The sequence below is a fragment of the Atta colombica genome, unplaced genomic scaffold (genome assembly GCF_001594045.1).
Source record: "Atta colombica isolate Treedump-2 unplaced genomic scaffold, Acol1.0 scaffold383, whole genome shotgun sequence".
NCBI lineage: Eukaryota > Metazoa > Arthropoda > Insecta > Hymenoptera > Formicidae > Atta > Atta colombica.
The window spans coordinates 27,298-44,349 of record NW_017259493.1 but is presented as its reverse complement, the minus strand read 5'-3'; the positions used below and the strand labels follow the sequence as shown (position 1 = coordinate 44,349).

The 17,052-nt window shown below is 38.1% G+C and overlaps 3 protein-coding genes across 3 annotated transcripts in view; all 3 read right to left on the bottom strand.

Moving 5' to 3' along the window:
* Positions 1 to 469, bottom strand: part of LOC108691075 — a 6,183-nt gene extending 5,714 nt beyond the window's left edge. The window contains exon 1 of the mRNA XM_018198713.1: positions 406 to 469. The gene's annotated coding sequence lies outside the window, so the exon portion shown is untranslated. The remainder of the gene's footprint in view (positions 1 to 405) is intronic.
* Positions 268 to 10,870, bottom strand: LOC108691077 (huntingtin). Its single transcript, XM_018198715.1, has 15 exons — positions 10,671 to 10,870; positions 10,421 to 10,604; positions 9,587 to 9,865; positions 9,362 to 9,503; positions 8,709 to 9,281; positions 8,026 to 8,624; positions 7,634 to 7,947; positions 6,256 to 7,563; positions 2,147 to 6,182; positions 1,871 to 2,076; positions 1,586 to 1,760; positions 1,108 to 1,521; positions 860 to 1,020; positions 698 to 785; positions 268 to 628 (listed from the first exon to the last, which is right to left on the bottom strand). The coding sequence occupies exons 1-15, from the start codon at positions 10,754 to 10,756 to the stop codon at positions 530 to 532; spliced, it is 8,664 nt and encodes a 2,887-aa protein (XP_018054204.1). The 5' UTR covers positions 10,757 to 10,870; the 3' UTR covers positions 268 to 529.
* A 731-nt stretch (positions 10,871 to 11,601) lies between these two features.
* On the bottom strand, positions 11,602 to 16,493 carry LOC108691076 (membrane-associated progesterone receptor component 1-like). Its single transcript, XM_018198714.1, has 3 exons — positions 15,726 to 16,493; positions 14,025 to 14,174; positions 11,602 to 13,403 (listed from the first exon to the last, which is right to left on the bottom strand). Exons 1-3 carry the CDS (start codon positions 16,057 to 16,059, stop codon positions 13,234 to 13,236), a joined length of 654 nt encoding a protein of 217 aa, XP_018054203.1. The 5' UTR covers positions 16,060 to 16,493; the 3' UTR covers positions 11,602 to 13,233.
* Positions 16,494 to 17,052: the final 559 nt, after the last annotated feature.

Below are 17,052 nucleotides of genomic sequence, written 5' to 3'. Positions count from 1 at the left end.
ATATGTATTTCTAGTCTAATGGACAACTCAAAATTACAGTTGATAATTATATAATTTGGAATAATTATAAAAATAACAGCAATTTAGGAAAAAAGTAGTATTATTTAATATTACTTATAAGAAAAAACATTTTAAGAATAATTTGAAAAAATTTTAGAATTTAAAGGGAATTATTTCTACTTTCAATAATTTTACGAAATTAATGTATAGTCAAAGATAAAGATTCAGAGACTTCTAATTTGACAATATACAAAATGAATGCTGGATGATTATTGAAAGGGGCATATTTATGTAAACATTTATGCCATATACGATTTTTATTTAAAAAATACTATTTATTGCAAAACAATTTGCGTATCTCTCTTCTGATGGGACATAATGTAAAATAAATATCATCATACATACAAATATACACGCGTGACGTAGCGTCAACGCATCAGAAATTGTACATCGTTTTTTACAGTCTGAGTTTAATATTCCGTAAGATATTTTTCTTTTGAATTCTTCCGATTACTATGGGCAGCATTATCTAAAAGGAAGCTAGAATATCGCTAAATGGAGTTCCAGGTTCTTTCGCAGCAGCTTCGAAAGTCTCGACAAATGCTTTCTTTTGAGATTCTTTAGATAGCTAAAATCAATAAATCAACAAATAAAATAGATGTTAAAAATAGCTAAGAATTAAATAACATTGATTTACTTTATGATAGAAATCCGAAGCAGCTATACACAATATTTTCTTGTCTTCATATTCATATTTTCCTATTCTCGATTGGACATACGGAAATCTACCATATTATAGCTAAGGAAAGATTATTTCTCCAAAGAAAATTACAAAGTTATGTCGGTGAGAAAAGGATACAAAGCTCTCAACCAATGATTTGTCGACGCACTTATGAAGAAACAGGATAAGCACCAAGTCGACATTGCCATCGGCAAACTTTGAATAAAATTCGGTAAACTGAAGACCACCCAGTCTTGAAGGAGCTCCATTTCCGTGCAGGTACACGCTTTTTCACAGACCTGGCATAAAATCAGACCAAATCATACATTTGCATATTTTTCATCTCAGTCATGATATAATTTGAGAACCTCGATTAATTTACAAACTTTAAAGACAACAGCAGAGAGTAATCTCGGGTGCGGTTGCTGCGGGGACAAGAATTCTCCTATAACTTTAGTAAGGATCTCCGAAGGTGGGAAGAAGTCCCCGAGGAGATACGACAGAACTGTGCATAGCACCTCCACCTCCATGGAATGTCCTTTGCGGATTTTGTCGAATATCGCGGAAATACGTTCGATAGATCGAACCAACGTCTCTGGCTCCATATCTGGTAATGGTTCTTCGATACCAGGCTGATTCAGTCGATCAGCTGCTTCTGTATACATGCACGTCAGCAGAAGTTGTAATGCTGGTAATGCGAGCAAAGGACTAGGTTGTTTCAGCCGGTCTATCGCGACTTTAACGATCTGCTCGGCTACCTTGCCAATAACGCTTTTTGTCGCTACAAGTCTCTCAAGACCCTATCAAGATAAATAAGCAGTTTACGTTACTTACGTATCAACCAAAGATGAAGAACCAACATACCTGCAGAAGAGTTTGATGTAAACCGTATGAGATATTTTGAGATGTGACTAGAGAAAGGACTAATTCCAACACGGCCGGCGCTTCTGTGTCTGGTGGTGTGTCCTCGGCGTGTTCCAATAAGAAAAACACTAGAGCCCACATTATTCCCTGATGCTCTTCACTCTGGCTTAGAATACTATATCAGAGCAAAAACGAATTAGATTGGTTACAAAACGGCATCAAACAAATAATAGATGTCTTCAATACTTCTTTATCAAATAAAATTTAATTATTTTGAATTATTACCTATTTGAATCCTGCGAATCAATGTGCTTCTGTATATATTCAATAGCCAGAGGATGTATAATATTCATTGTTTCTTCGCATTTAGCCAGTACCGCGCTTTGCAGCAAGTATAGAGAGCCGTGAAGCGCGGACACTCTGGAAGCCAGGAAGACCGACTTTAAATTAACGTCCACTATGCGCTTTACTTTATCTAATGTGTCCAAATCCTATAAAATGATGTTGATTAAAAAGAAGGATCTTTATTTCTTTATTATATGTATGGAATTTCTAGCGTACCAAAGGTGTTAGAACGGCGGCGGCTTTACACACAGAGACGGCCAGATACTGATGCAAGACCGCGTTCTCCATTGGATGAACCCTCGAGACTTCCAGGCACACATCCAGCATCCACTGATATTGAGATCTCTCAAGGAAGAGTTCTGAGATCGCCAGAATAGATTTTATGATCTCCGTCAACAATTGAACAGGCGTACTAGCTTGCGGCGATGTCCAGATGGTATAGTGCTCTATCAGAAAGCGCAGGCAAGAGTCTAGATCGAGGGAGGCGGACATCAGTGCGTCGTTCCGCCTATTCTTCAAATCAAGAACGGAAGCATTCAATTTGTCTTCGTATAGATTACACAGCGACCATAAGTATGAGACCGATAGTTGGCTATACATATATCTATCGGAAACCACAGTTCTCTCCACATTACCTCGCTTAAATATGTGATCCAATTTCAAGCCGATCTTACTTTCCGTATCGTTCATGTATTCATATTTCCACAGAAGCAGTTCCTGTATCGCAAATAGTTTCTGAGAGCTGATTTTATACACGGAAAGTTGGGGATCTCTTGGGTGATGGATCAGAGTGCTAGCACCAGGATTGCCAGGACACGGCAGTAATAATGTTTGCAGCAATAATCTCGTTATCGCCTGAATCGCCAGGCTGCTCGCTTGTATCAAAGCTGCGACTTCATCCGAGGACGTGTTCTCATTTTGCAGGAAGTTGAGAACGCTCAGAAACGCCATCCAAATCTCCTCGAATTGTGATCTGGACGTCCAACCCAATAAGTTTACCCGGTAGATAAACTGCTCCAGAACATCCACCTCCTGCAGAAGATTAGATTCCGATGACATAAGCGGAAAGTAACATTTGGTAGGACCTGAGCCGATGATGTGGCAACCGCGTTTCCACACTAATGGAGGCGTTAAGATGTAAGAGTTTACTAATGGCTGACGACTTATGCTGATAATCAGTGACTTTATCATACTGAATAGATACGGTGGTATGTTTCTCGTAGTGCCATCCGCCTGACACTTTTCAAGCCAGGCCACTATCGATGCCATTTGAATGCACGCCCGGGCGTAATCTTTTGTATCCTCATCCTGGAGAGCTGGCTCCAGCGCTTGGCAATCCATTGTCGGCAAGGGATCCATCGTCGTTAGTATACTTTCCACAACTTTCGTCAGAGAGATCGCCGCGGAACAAACCCAAGTATAACGCGTATTGTCACCAAAAATCTTATTTGGAGCGGCATGCCGCAAAATTTCGGCCGCGCAACTTAGCGTGAGGTCCATGTCATGCGGTCTTAATTTATGGACATCTTTCCTATCCGAATAGATCATCCAATGTGCCAATTCAATGCATAGCATAGAAAATTTAGCGATATCTTCCTCGAATTTTATATCACTCTTCGCCACATTGTACTTAGCTAGTTTCGGTAATGTCTTCATGTAAACCTTGACAGTTGGAATTATTGTGAAGAGGATCTCCCAATACAGAGCGTCGCTTAGCAACTCGGAGAATCTAGTAGCATATTTTAGTTCCTTTCCACTACTGTTGTCCGCTTCCGGATTATAAATCTGATGTGGTTTCGGTACAAGATCGCAAATATAATGAATATGCTCCAACAAACACTGCTTGGCAGCAACATACAAAGGACTAGCATCGAAATAAAAATCCTTTTCGCTCTGTGCTTTTCCGAATTCCAACTTTTGGCACTTTTCGACAGTAAGGCGAGCTCCCAATATCACACAGTGTTTCAAGATCTTCAGATTGAATTCTTTACAAGAAAGAATGCTGAGACAATCATCAAAATCCAAATCCTTTAATAACTGAGCTAATTCCATAGGATTGTTACTGGCGCTTGCGTGGCAGCAACGTAATTTCACTTGAGGCAAGAACCAATTTCGATCCAACTGAATGCTCTTCACGGTGGACGGATTGAACGGTCTACATTGATCAAGTTCTAATGGTGACAGATCGTAATATTGTACCGCCAGCTTGTTCAATAAACTAACTAAGCCGCCGTGTTTTCTTGCCAATTTGGTGGTTTGCAAGATGTCCATGATCTTCACGATATCATCCTTCGACAACTGATCCTTCACATCCTCCGCGTTAGTAGTTAACAGTATTTCCACCCGGCGGCTGGCAATCTTTGCAGCCATTCTCGACAAAGCGAGATATTTGGTAGACAACAGCCGTGGTATTAAAGTCATTATAACCGCACCGCTTTGCGAATGGTGTGAACCCTCGATACACTGTAACAAGCGTTTTATAAAACTAGGTTGCGATAAATCTGTGCATTTCGTTGCCACAGCCTGCACCAACAGCCCACTAGCCGCCGGATTCCTGTGTATCGCCGTAGTCAAGAGATCCCTTACCGGAGATTCGGTAGCGACGTTTATTGCCTCTTCTATGTGATTTACTAACAGCCATGTTAGCGGCTCTACATCGTTGAGATTCTCGCATATGTAGTCGCAGAATAATATAATGCCTCCTCTTCTAATAATTTGGATGTTCGTACTGCTGTTAATACAATCGCGTGTTTTCTTCTCGTTCAATCGAACATGATCGGACCTGCTGGTGCCCAATACTTTCGACCAGAAGGACATTTCGTTGTATCCCAACAGGATCATCAGATATGCCCACTGGCACGTCACTGTTGGGCACACGTTCCCAATGCTGAGCATCAAGTGGTTTAATTCGTCGATAAGCAATTTTTCTTCGTCGGATACGTTACGCCCCTGAATCATCTGCATTGTTGCGTTCGCCACTTTGCAATGACTGCCAGATTCGAACATATGAATGCACAATTGCAGAAAGAATGCAAATTGATGGACAAGATAATTATCATCTGCTGTGTAATCGGAGAAATCGATAAAGGGGTCCGTGGACTTATGATTTATCAGACCAAGTAGACTAAACACCTTCGTGCTTATCAGATTAATCACTTTGAATATGAATCTAGCAAATACTTGCTCAGGTGGCATTTGGCGCGATTGGATGCTCGAGGCGTTCAATGGATCTGCACATTCGCGAGAAAAGGAGCTCCGAAGTGGCGATAACAGATGTGACATGTCTGAAATGCATATGTTGAGATCCGATAGGCGTGCCAGCATTGCTTCTTCCTTCGCGCAGGAGATCAGGGAGAGCAATACGACGTTGATCATACCTAGCCAACGTTTTAGTTTGAGGATTGGAGCAGTCGTAGGTATCGATGCGGTGAACAATATTTTCAGAAGTGGATCCACTGGCCGAAAGACTGTGGGCGAAATTGCTGCGAACAGTTTCACTAATGCGACGTGAGCCCTCTCGGATTCTATTCTGAGTTTTCCGGCAGCCAATATCGGAAGCACGGTGTCCATTGTGAGTCTGGACCATCTTCGCCATTTCTCCTCGCCGTTGCCATCCCCGCTAAATCTGGATTCGGCCAGACACAGTGCTAAAAGTTCGACTATTTCGTGATACTCCACCAAACGTAGTAGCATGGCTATTAGCACATCTCTTGTCGTTTCCAACTCCCGTTGTTCGATCACGCTTGAACTTCCATTACGGATGAGAAATATATCCTCAATGACAGGCGCGAGCGCGGGTATACAATGGGAGATCGCCGGTTGCCCGCTCGCCATTAGACCATCGCATAATTGAATTATCTTTGGTATGCCTATTATCGCCTTGGAGTGATTTTTCTCATACGACAAGTGCACTAAGAAATTGAACATTCTCGGTAAGAGATCCTCGGTTTGTTGTACGTGGCCCTCCTCAATAAATTCAAACTGTTTTAACACAAATCCGATAAATATTTTGTCAGAATCCAACAGGCAATAATTAACCTTCAGTTGAACCAGTTGACTCAGCAACATCAGAACCTGACACTGTAACGCAATGTTACTCGTAACAGTGTACTGTTTCAGAGACTTTATAACCATTGGTTCGAAGAGTCGGATAAAGGATGCGACGGATGTTTTCTGATCTGAAGATCGTGCCAAAGTCTTAAACGCTGAAGAAAATTTACGATCACTTTTTCTGCGCAGCAATCCTATCCATCTGGAAGCAAAAGAAAAGGCATCAGTGTGTCAGCCTGCATAAGGTATTACTATCAAACTATTAGAATACTTACCCGTTATCTGGCTCGTTTTCGCCTCTGCAATTATTCCCAATGCATTTTATCGTATTCGCCATTTGTCTGGCGGGATGTTGAAAACACTGATTATAAAAACCTCTGACATCATCTTGTAATGCGTTGCATCGATCCACATTCTTCTGTATGTCTAGTTCGCTCCACTGCGCGCACATGTTCGTACCAAATAAGCATTTCAGCAGTTGTTGCACACATTGAACCGTTGCCGTTGGTGACAATACGACAGTGGTTTTTAGATAACATAACACTTCTTCTGCAATTCTACCTGCTTCGTTGACAGATGCGATTTCAAGGATCTGCGAGAGAACGTCTAACATCGCATTCAGCAAGGAAAGATACATCTCGCTGGCTTCATGTTGCAGGGTGACTGAATAATTGGAATGTGCTGCCTTCAGAATGTCATATATCTTCATGTAATGCGGCATACCTATGAACGTTCCCATTTGCTCCTTCCCACTCTTCAAGACGCCAATCTTTTCTCCCTTTTCTTTTGACTTTTGTTCCGACAGGATCTTCTTCTTAGGCGACAACGTTTGTGTGGACAAAGATGGCAATACGGGCTTAGCACTTGCCTGCACTACCTGCACTTCATCGATGACATGGACGAAGATATTGAGAACTCTCGTGATGTGTGTCAATAGTAATTCCATGTATTTGTCCTTATACATACTCCAAAGTTTCATCGGGTCACTGCCAGTCTTAAAATTGCAAACGGCTAATCCAGAAGCCAAATTACCGGCGAGGAGAATCAAGTGTCGATGTGTGGATAAATCTAAACTAATGGTCGATGATGTTAACAGTGGCAATGCCAATGATAAGAGACTGCTGCACACCGGAGAGGAAATCATTTCATTTACGAAACTAATATCATTGGCATCCGATCGATCGCTATTCTTCTTAGATTTTTTCAGCAATGTCTTTGATAAAATACAGTCCCATCCTCTGACATAAACCGTAGTGGGATAAGTCTCGCTCAAACAAAAAAGAGTTTCACAACAGCCGTATATTAAATATTTTGAAGAATGCACCGTTAGTATTTCCGTTAGAATGTTAACTATACGGGATAAAGAGTATTCCAGACTAGAATCGTAATTCGTCTCGTTTTGATGATTCAGAAATACAAAGGGCTTGATAAATGTATTTACAAATGGCTTATGTTTATCTTGATAGGACGATAGTTCTGAGATACTTGATGTTACCACACTTAAAAACTGTTGAGTATATTGTGTAGCCTTCCTTGTAACAGTATCTTCTTGAGGGTGTCGAAAATACAAACATGGGATACTCCTATAATAAAAGAAATATAAAATGATATTCGAATAAATAATAAAATTGCATAATTAGAAATGTATCTTACTTAACAATCGCATCTGACGCAGCATGTCTCACTCTTTGGTCCTGATCACCTAATAACGCTATTATAACATCGATAAAGTGCTCTTGAAATAACGATTGTCTCGTTATGTGTTCTATTGTAATATACGATAATTTGCTCAATAAGTCAGCTAATTTTACTTTCACAAGAAAATATGGATTTTTCACAAGTTTTGGCAACGCAGTTAAGATGGTAAGACCATATTCGTTGTTGATGGAATCTAGTAACTCTGGCAAACAGAGGTTCAACGCGTCCAACGTTTGGCGGCAAGTTGTCGCGGAATCATCGTTCAAGCCCTATACATTCGACAGAAACAGATGTAAGTTAAAAACTCTCGAGACTGGTGTCGTCCTTTATAAAACGTATAAACTCACTTTTAAAAGTAATTTTATTGCATCTTCCAATAATATATTTCTACGTCCTTGTTGAGTCATACACTCCATTTCAAAGTTCCGGAAGGAACCGCCATACTGAACAAATATAGACTTTAAAAAGATTCCAATTACCATCGTTATATTACCCCTGATCTGGGGATCTGGGTGATTGGCAAATAGCAAAATGTCTGCAATCAATTGGTTTGTTTCATTGCAGCTTGATTCTTTGGCCACGGTCATTGTAAACAAGTGTGGATAAAGTTTGAGAATGTAACCCACGCATGTCAGAGCGAGAGCTTTTACACTAACACGAAATAACTTGTCCGATATCAATTGCCCGGATTTGCCAGCCAATAAAAAGGACGACACCAAGTAACGGCAACAAAACTTAACGGGCATATCCGAGTCTGTGAAACTTCCAATGTCCACTTCGTACAATGCGAAATCCAGGGAGGACTTCTTAGGGGAAGCGAACGATAGAGTGTTTTCTTCTGAGTAATCTTCCTCCTTTGAATGTTCACTTTGCAAGCTTGGATAAGGTGTTTTCTCGGATTTTTCCATCTCGCTTTCGATATCACTGCATTCCTCCGCAATCGAATCTAAAACATTGAAAGCTAATAAACTGAAAGCTAATAAACAAAATTACGCAAGTTATCGAATTCATATTTCATGTTCGTTCTTACTGTCAGTGGTTTCGATTTTCAAATGGCAATAACTTTCTAATATCCTTTCTTTCGTCTCTGTAACGTCGCTCATACATTCATTCTGTGTTTGTAAATTACACGTGATTGGCAATGTCGTTTCCGCATCTGCGATCCATTCTGCATTCGGAGTAATCTCCGGAATATCAGGCTCGTGCAAGTTTAAAATAGAATCTGAATTTGCACCACAAGCAGTACTCGCGCTGGAAAGACTTGTGTGACCCAGCGAGAGAACGCATGCATTTTGATTTAATATTATTCTGCTTTGTGTTATGCCTTCTGACGACAATAAAACAGATACTAATGGCTTTGGAGGCATTTTTAGAAGTTGTGTCAAAGTCTCTAAAGCTGCGTTTACAATATTATGATCAGAATGCCATTTTGTATAGTGCAAACACAATTCATAAATGTGTAACAGACTATCTATCTGTTGTGTTTCAACATCTTGAGGCTCCGAAGGTTTACATATGTAAGGTAAAATCACTCTGAGGCATCCAAAGATGCCTATAACAGTAGAGGAATGATCCTCGACGTTTCTTCCTAATGTTGTTACATCTGATAAGATATACACTATTAATAAACGAATGTTTTTGCATTACGAATGTTAGGCAACGTATCGTAATTATTTAACGTACCTAATATATAATCCAACACATAATTAAAAAAAACCTGTGGTTTTCTGCAATTTATACACGTTGTCAGAATCATACTAGCTGCTGCCCTACGAAAAACTGCCTGAGGAGAGGAAATATTTTCAAAGAACGCTCTCAACAAATTCTGAAAAAACAAGATTTAATTTTTCCCAAGTTTATGGAAATAGCTTTTAATGTATATAATTGTGATAATGTCAAAACGCTTACCTTGACGTCCTTATCTGTCATGAATGGTCCTAATACTTTAAAGATTAATGGTAATGATTGCGATAATGTTTCAATTACAGTATCCTCTGATCGATGCGCAATAATCACTATACATGGGATTAAATTTGATACATAAGCTTTGCCCCTTGAAGGACGTATCATGTGACTTAGCAAACCAAATCTCCAAAGAGCAGCCCTCAGTATGCGTGCAGGTCCGTTTCTTTTTATTTCATTATAAAGCTCTATCTGAATTTTAACGATATTACTATCGACCATCGCCTAGCAAAAAACATTTATTGAATTGCTTTTAAATATTGATTTTCTTAATGTATTTATGTTTTTATGTTTTATTTATGAATACCTATAACTTTTCTGGCTAATGATAAATTCAGTCATTTGTACTACATGTGAGTGTACACTAAAGGCTACTTTATATAAAGTAAATAGAGTAGCATGTAATTAATTTTAACAATAAAATAATATAATTCTGTTAAATAATGGAACAATATTATTTTTAAGCATTTAATCGTATCAAACATTTATATGCTGTTAATATTTAACTTTGCTAATTTAATAGCTTCTAGTAAAATAATTTCTAATATATGCTAATCTAGTCCACATCAATTAAACTTAACATAACATTATTATAATTTTGCTCAACAATAACTATTATGTAACACCACGTTTTATATTACATTTATATTGTTGAATGTAAAATTATAATATTAATATTATATTACTTTTTGTTACTATTAGTTTGTGTTGATTAGAAATTAAATGTAATACAAGGGTAATAAATTTGCTATAATAATAGCCCTAAAATAATAATTGTACCCTGATAATTTTATTAAGAGATTCATCTGCGACCATCCTGACATCAGACTCATCATCATTACAGAGTGCCAACAAGGTTTCAATTGTGGCACTGAGAATCTGTGGAAATTTGGTATTCTGTCTGACAGTAGGCGAACATATTCCTTCGACGATGATGGTACAGCATGACACCTTCTCCTTCCTACTATTGAAGCATTTGCATTTATTAAGGAACAGAAATCGTCATTAAGGAAGTGTTTACCGTTCATACCTTGCTCCAGGATCCGACGGAGTGTCCAACTCTAGTAACCCATTCAGCGTTTCCACGGCCTTCAATACACCGTTTAGATGAGCCATGCTGGATCTTCGAATGACCTTCGCTTCTTCGAAGGACTACCTCAAGTAATCGTGCGACTAGTGAATAACATTCTGCCGCTTCCTGACCAAAAATCTACGATAGATCGTGACACACTCACATCACAAACTACATCGCTACATGCTGGCCAATGCTGGCTAATGGTCAATCCATTGAACCATGAACATTGTAAGTGCAGATTGGTGCAGATTGGTGCAGATGCAGAATGTAGACTGTGCATTTTTAGAGTAGTATTATATACTACTATTCTATACTAGAATACATAGAGGCTGCATTTGAAAATACACATCATTAATTTATCTTTGTTTAACATTCGCTGAGTAACAAAGGCAAAATATTACTTGGAGGCACTCGATGTGCATTCCCGAACGCAACTGTGGTGGTTTGAGCGCGTTCAAGTCTGCCAACTCTGTTGTGGGGGACAAGAATGCCACCTGTTGGGTGAGATTCAGCCGCGAATCGTTACTTGTTCTTGTGGCGCCGAAAAAACAGCAGTATCAAAATTTGTCAATTATCGGCAATAAAATGTTCATGTGATTGTTTCGTTTTTCCAATCACATGAACGTAACAAAGAAATAAAGTACAAAAAGCTCAGCTAAGAACAAATCTATTAATATTTTTAAATTAAACTTTACTTCGAATGCTTGAAATAAGAATCTTTTTTTATAATTCGACTGTTTTCATTTTTAACGTTATTTTTAAAGTCACATTAATTTATCTTTGTCGTCTTTGTAAGCTACAACATTACGCCCGTAATATATACTCATAATACTGAGAATGATCACTGCTTTTCAAGAATGGAGAGGAAAAATTTCTTTCCAAATAATTAATTAGAGAATAAAAGTATCCATATATTCTTCGTGTACATGACGACGATCAAACTGAACGTGCACTCGCCGTTGAATTAATATAAACAATAATAAAACTTTATTTGCCACAATCAATACTATCTAACCATGTTAAATTATATACACCATTTTTTTCAAACTACTAGCACAACGCGTGATATACAATAAATACTTTTCTTGCCATTTTAAATGCTAACAAGATGTAAAATACAATTTAACTTATATCTTAGTTTTAAATTATACACAGGAAGTGCATGCAAACTTTTCACTTGTAGAAATATAGATATATGTATATATATTTTACGTAACTCTAATATTAATCTTTATTCTTAAACTTATTTTTAAATATAACTATTTACCAAACCCATATTTTATTGATGAATAAAGCTATTAATAAATCGATGCGCTGCAGTGTCAAACACTACTCAACGCGGAAGTACGCAAATATTTGCGAATGTAATATCTTAGAGTAACAGTATTCATAAAAGCCAATTCTTTAAAAGTCTGAAAATATTATAAATTAAATAGAATTATATTGATCAACATCTCAAGACATTACTTAAGACGATAAAAAAAAAAAAAAAAAAAAAAAAAAAAAAAAAAAAAAATATCTATGAATACTGATTCTTTTGAATTTTTGTAATAGAACTTTACAATGCTAAAATCCATCACAAAAAATTTCATATACTTGTTATTTTCATCTGTGCATAAACTTAGAGATACATAAACTTAGAGATACACGCGTTATGCTCAGTTTTCCGATATTACTTCAGCAATTAAAACTTTTACGTGAAAAAAAAAAAAAAAAAATGCAATTTGTTTCATCGAGACAATCGCGAGTGAGAGAAAGACCTCTGAATCGGTATACCACATTTTCCATCATTTATGATAATAATTACATTTCTGATACAATTACATATTAAAAGTGTAACATTAATGTAACTATATCTTTAGTGCTTGGTCAGAATTAACGAGCGCCATTCGCAAACTTATTATTCCGAAATGTATGTCTTTGTATGATCTTTCTCTCCTCTATCTGTCCTCTTCTCTCTCCCACAATTCGGTGGCTGTTTCTTAATTCGCAATTCTGCATAAACGTGAGAGGATTTAAATTCCATAAAGCAGACTTAAAACTAAACTTCAAATGCAACGTCAGCTTTATCATATCGCCGTACTCGTGCGGGTACAGGCGCGTACAGTCGCGTGTTGTACAGCGAAATAGTAATTCAACAAGAATCTACAATGGAATATGTATGTTGTTACATGCCACTGATTCGGCTTAGCGTTTTTTGGTAGAAAATCTTTTGTACATATATAAAAACATTAAAAGACACAAGCGTCAGCACGCTGATCGGCGAACTGGACGCCCAAATAAAGTCTTCACATAGTATAATCACCAGCTTTTTCGGAAATGTGTTTTATATATTTCCAATGCAATATTAAAAGCCAGCATTTCGCTTCTTTATCCGGTTACCGTTACCAAGTAATAAAATATTCGGCCGAATGTCCAGAAATATATTCATGAGCGATAATTTCAAAGATTTCTGTAACAACAGCGTGTGCGTAGTGTGCTCCTGTAACAGTTCTGCCTCCAACATACGATCATGCGGTCAATCGCTCTTTGATTTTTCGGCAGCCTCGTTACAATCCGCTTTTTTCTCTGCATCATAGCTTTCTGATTTTGTTTCAGTCTCCCGTTGGCTACCCTCGTCCTCTTCGTCGGAGTAATTTGTCGGTGCTTCGCCAGGCTTTAATAATTTTCCAACGTAATCATATCTCTCTGTAATTAAAGCAAACGTTGTATTTATAATGTTATCGTTCTTCTAAATAATTTATTTACGTGTCTTTATATATTATATTTTAAACATCTGTAAATTAAAACGCCCATAACAAAAGCCTTGAATCGTGTTCTCATTCATTATTTATGAGATTCATTATTCAAAGATTTAATATTGACTTAAAAATAGAATACATTATCTCATATATCATAGGAGCAATGAAAATATCACACTAAAAAGAATATTTATATAGAATTTAAAGTCTATATCTTATATAATAAGTTATTGCAGTATACGGTATATTTGATTTGAATGCTCTGCTTATTATCATCATTCTGCCTTGAGCATTCATTAAATACAAAATAAGAATGGAAGTGCTGAAAGGAACTCAAATTAAATGCAGCTTATTTCATTTTAGAATGTATGCTCTATATAGATAACACTTCCAAAGAAAGTGTTTTACTAAGAATTAATATTAAAATAAAATCGAATTCTATATTTACTCCTTACATATATAAATTATGTAAATATATTAATGCAGTGCAGTATTACGGAATAATGCTTTATCGTTTATTTATTAATGTTGAAAGAACTATTGCTTATTCATGCACGAATTTGTTTACCTTTAAATTGTTCTTCCCACTCCTTGATAGAATTCATTTCTGTAGTATTCAGATCACTTAGATCGTCATATTTATCCGTCGCAGCGACTACTTCAAACCTCGCGAGTGCTCTACTGGCATCTCGACCACCAAACGCTTCATAGGGTCCACCTATAGGAATAGAAATATTTAGTCTGTGGAGTTTTGAGACATTAAATAGAAAATATAGATGGATTTGTGTGGAAATTGAAATTTATAAATCAAGTCTCCTCCTTCTACTAACAATAATTAATTTAAAAATAGAATTCCATATTCATTTCTTACATGTATAAATTATATAATCAGTGCATTGTTACAAAGTAGCTCTAAGTCACATTTCTTTCTCTGTTGGAAGAACTATTATTGAAAACGCATAATTTGAATTGTGCATAAACTGAAGTAAATAAATTTTTCTTCGTAAGGCCCATCTATAGAAAATGTATATTAAGCATAAGATTTTCGAAGGATGTTTATGCACATCACGTACAATCTCTTTTGACTAAAGGCACATAACCGATTGGATCTTTACATATTGTCTGCGTTCAACGGAAAAAGCAGCTTTGCAAGTATTGTAAAATTCATTAATATGACTGCATTTAGCAAATTACTTATTTTACAACTGGTGAAAGTTTTCTTCATTCCAATTGGATATTTTTACATTGAGAGGAATATATTCTATCTAATGAATCTATCTAATAAAGAAAAACTACCAACAGTAGTAGAATATACATTCTGTTGAACTTATCAATGGTTATGTTCAGTAAAAAAAAGCAGTTTTGCAAATATAGTAAAATTCTTTAATACAATTGATTCTTGCCTTTGGTTCCTTATGAATCTAAATGTACAAAATAATCATATTAAAGAATTTTAAAACAAAGCTGTTGCAAAGTTGTTTTCTCTGCTGAATGCAGCTATTAATTCATACATTTAAATCCAGTAACGAACCAAGAATCTATCATATCATTGAAGAACTTTATAACTGTGTAACTGAGTTGAACACAGCCTTATCTTTATTAGAAATCAAAGAGTATGTAAAATAAGGAGAACAAGTGTGCGACATTCCTTCGTGTGCTAATTCAAATAATTTCAGCTGCAATCGCTCATCGACTTTATGACTTTGCTCGGTGGGCTTAGATTCCGAAAATAATTTTCCAGTTCTCGAGTTTCGTCAACCATAGGCCTATTCTTTCAGCTGAACTCTTTCACATTCACCTTTCTTCCTTTTTCTTCATAATGTAGAAAGATGAATCGTGAAAAAAAAATCTTCTTACATCCATTCGTGCTACATACTTAGACGCGAGACCTTCTCGCCAGGCTATACGTCACGGAACATGATAAACCGCTATCGTTAACTTAGTATCGCGGCGCAATTGGAGAAGCACAATTGGTCGTGACGATCGCGAGACTTTCACGATTTTATTTCTGTTCGTGTGGAGTATGATATCATCGGACACTCCTACAGACTAATAACAAAACGGCTAATGAAGTCCGAGAGAAAAAGAAATAAACAGATTGAAAAAAATGAAAATGAAAGAGAAGGGAAGAGGAAGAAACGGAAAATTAAATCATGATTAGGAGGGGGAGAGAAAAAAAAACATCATTCGATCGCCAACAAGCGCGATAGAGATCGACGGGTGAAGGAGAATTGATCCGTTGATGCGAAATGCCCCGGCGACAACTCACCAGGGCCGTAGAACCTGGCGCCTCTGGTGACGTCGTACACGCTGCCGTTGACGGCGACGAGTATCCGGCCGTCCGGGCCTTTTCCGTCGTACTTGGTCAGCTCCTCGATCGTGAAATCGCGGCGTAGCTTCGGCAGCTTCTTCACTTCCTGTATAGTCTCCTCGGGCCGGGTGCGGCTCTTGACGATCTTATACACCAGAATAGCGATCACGCCCACGAGGGCGAGGTTCAGTGGATTCTTGACGATCTCGGCAATAAAGTCCGACAGGAACTGGGACTGTTGTTGCTGCTGTTCCGGGGTCGTGGCGGCCGGCGAGCCGCTCTTCTCGGCCATCTTGACCAAAACCAAACTGATTGACCGATCTGGGTCTATCAGTGGGCGAGCGAGGAGTGCAGAGGAGTGCCGCCGAGGAAGACGAGAGGTTACGATCAACCGCGCCGGAAAAAAGAGATCGAAATGCGGTGTGCGCGCTCCCGAGACTCCGAACTCCGAACTTCTATACGTCCGTACGCGCGATGATACGCGATGCGTATACGTGCCGACGAGTACAATAGAACAGAGGGCGACAGAGAGAAAGAGAGAGAAAGTACACCGGGAAGCGGGGTGGCGGGAAAACGGAGACGATCGTCGGAAATTCGCGGACTAATATCGGCCGACTAGGCGCCGCTCACCGACAAGAATGACGACGACTCGAATGTCTCGAACTCGGCGCACGCGACGATAATCATACGAACGATGCGTACCGGTGCGCCGTGCGCGTTACGTAGTTTCCTTACCCCTCTCGCCTTCCCGTTTCTCTCCTTTTCCTCCGCCCATGTGGCATCAGGCATGTGGCGTATGCGGTACGAGTGGCGCAGAGAGACGAGACGAGAGTCGCCTTTGCTCGTCTTCTACGTGGCTGTACCGTGGTGGTGCATTGCAGCAGGGCCGTACGCAATGGAGATTATAGATTTGTTTCTCTTTTAGCTCAACTTCTAGCACGGTTCATCTTTCCACTCCAACGTGGAGAGAAAAGGAAGAAAGATAAACCGTGCAAGAACTTTAGCTAAAAAGAACAGACCTTGTAGTGGAGATTTTGTCAAAATCTCACAAGAGAAAAAAAGATGCTTTCTAAATGAATTAAATTTCTCAAAAATGAAATCTACTCACACTTAAAATTAAAAATTGAGCTCTTTCCAAGATCGGCTCAATTTTCACTCTATAGTATGAGATTTTACTCCAAAGACTTTAGAGTATATAATTTTTCCCTGTATATATATTATCTCATTATTCTAACTAGTACTGTGTTTCACTCTACAATTTTAATTAAGATAATAAAGTAAGTTA

Bases quoted from the DNA above. Each gene is read 5' to 3' on its own strand.
- LOC108691077 (XM_018198715.1), bottom strand. From the start codon at position 10,756: ATGGCTCATCTAAACGGTGTATTGAAGGCCGTGGAAACGCTGAATGGG. The intron at 9,504-9,586 runs GTAAGCGTTTTG...TTGTTTTTTCAG, and splicing joins TGACAGATAAGGACGTCAAG to AATTTGTTGAGAGCGTTCTT. The intron at 1,761-1,870 runs GTAATAATTCAA...GCTCTGATATAG, and splicing joins GATTCGCAGGATTCAAATAG to TATTCTAAGCCAGAGTGAAG.
- LOC108691076 (XM_018198714.1), bottom strand. From the start codon at position 16,059: ATGGCCGAGAAGAGCGGCTCGCCGGCCGCCACGACCCCGGAACAGCAG. The intron at 14,175-15,725 runs GTGAGTTGTCGC...CTATTCCTATAG, and splicing joins CGCCAGGTTCTACGGCCCTG to GTGGACCCTATGAAGCGTTT. The intron at 13,404-14,024 runs GTAAACAAATTC...CTTTAATTACAG, and splicing joins GTGGGAAGAACAATTTAAAG to AGAGATATGATTACGTTGGA.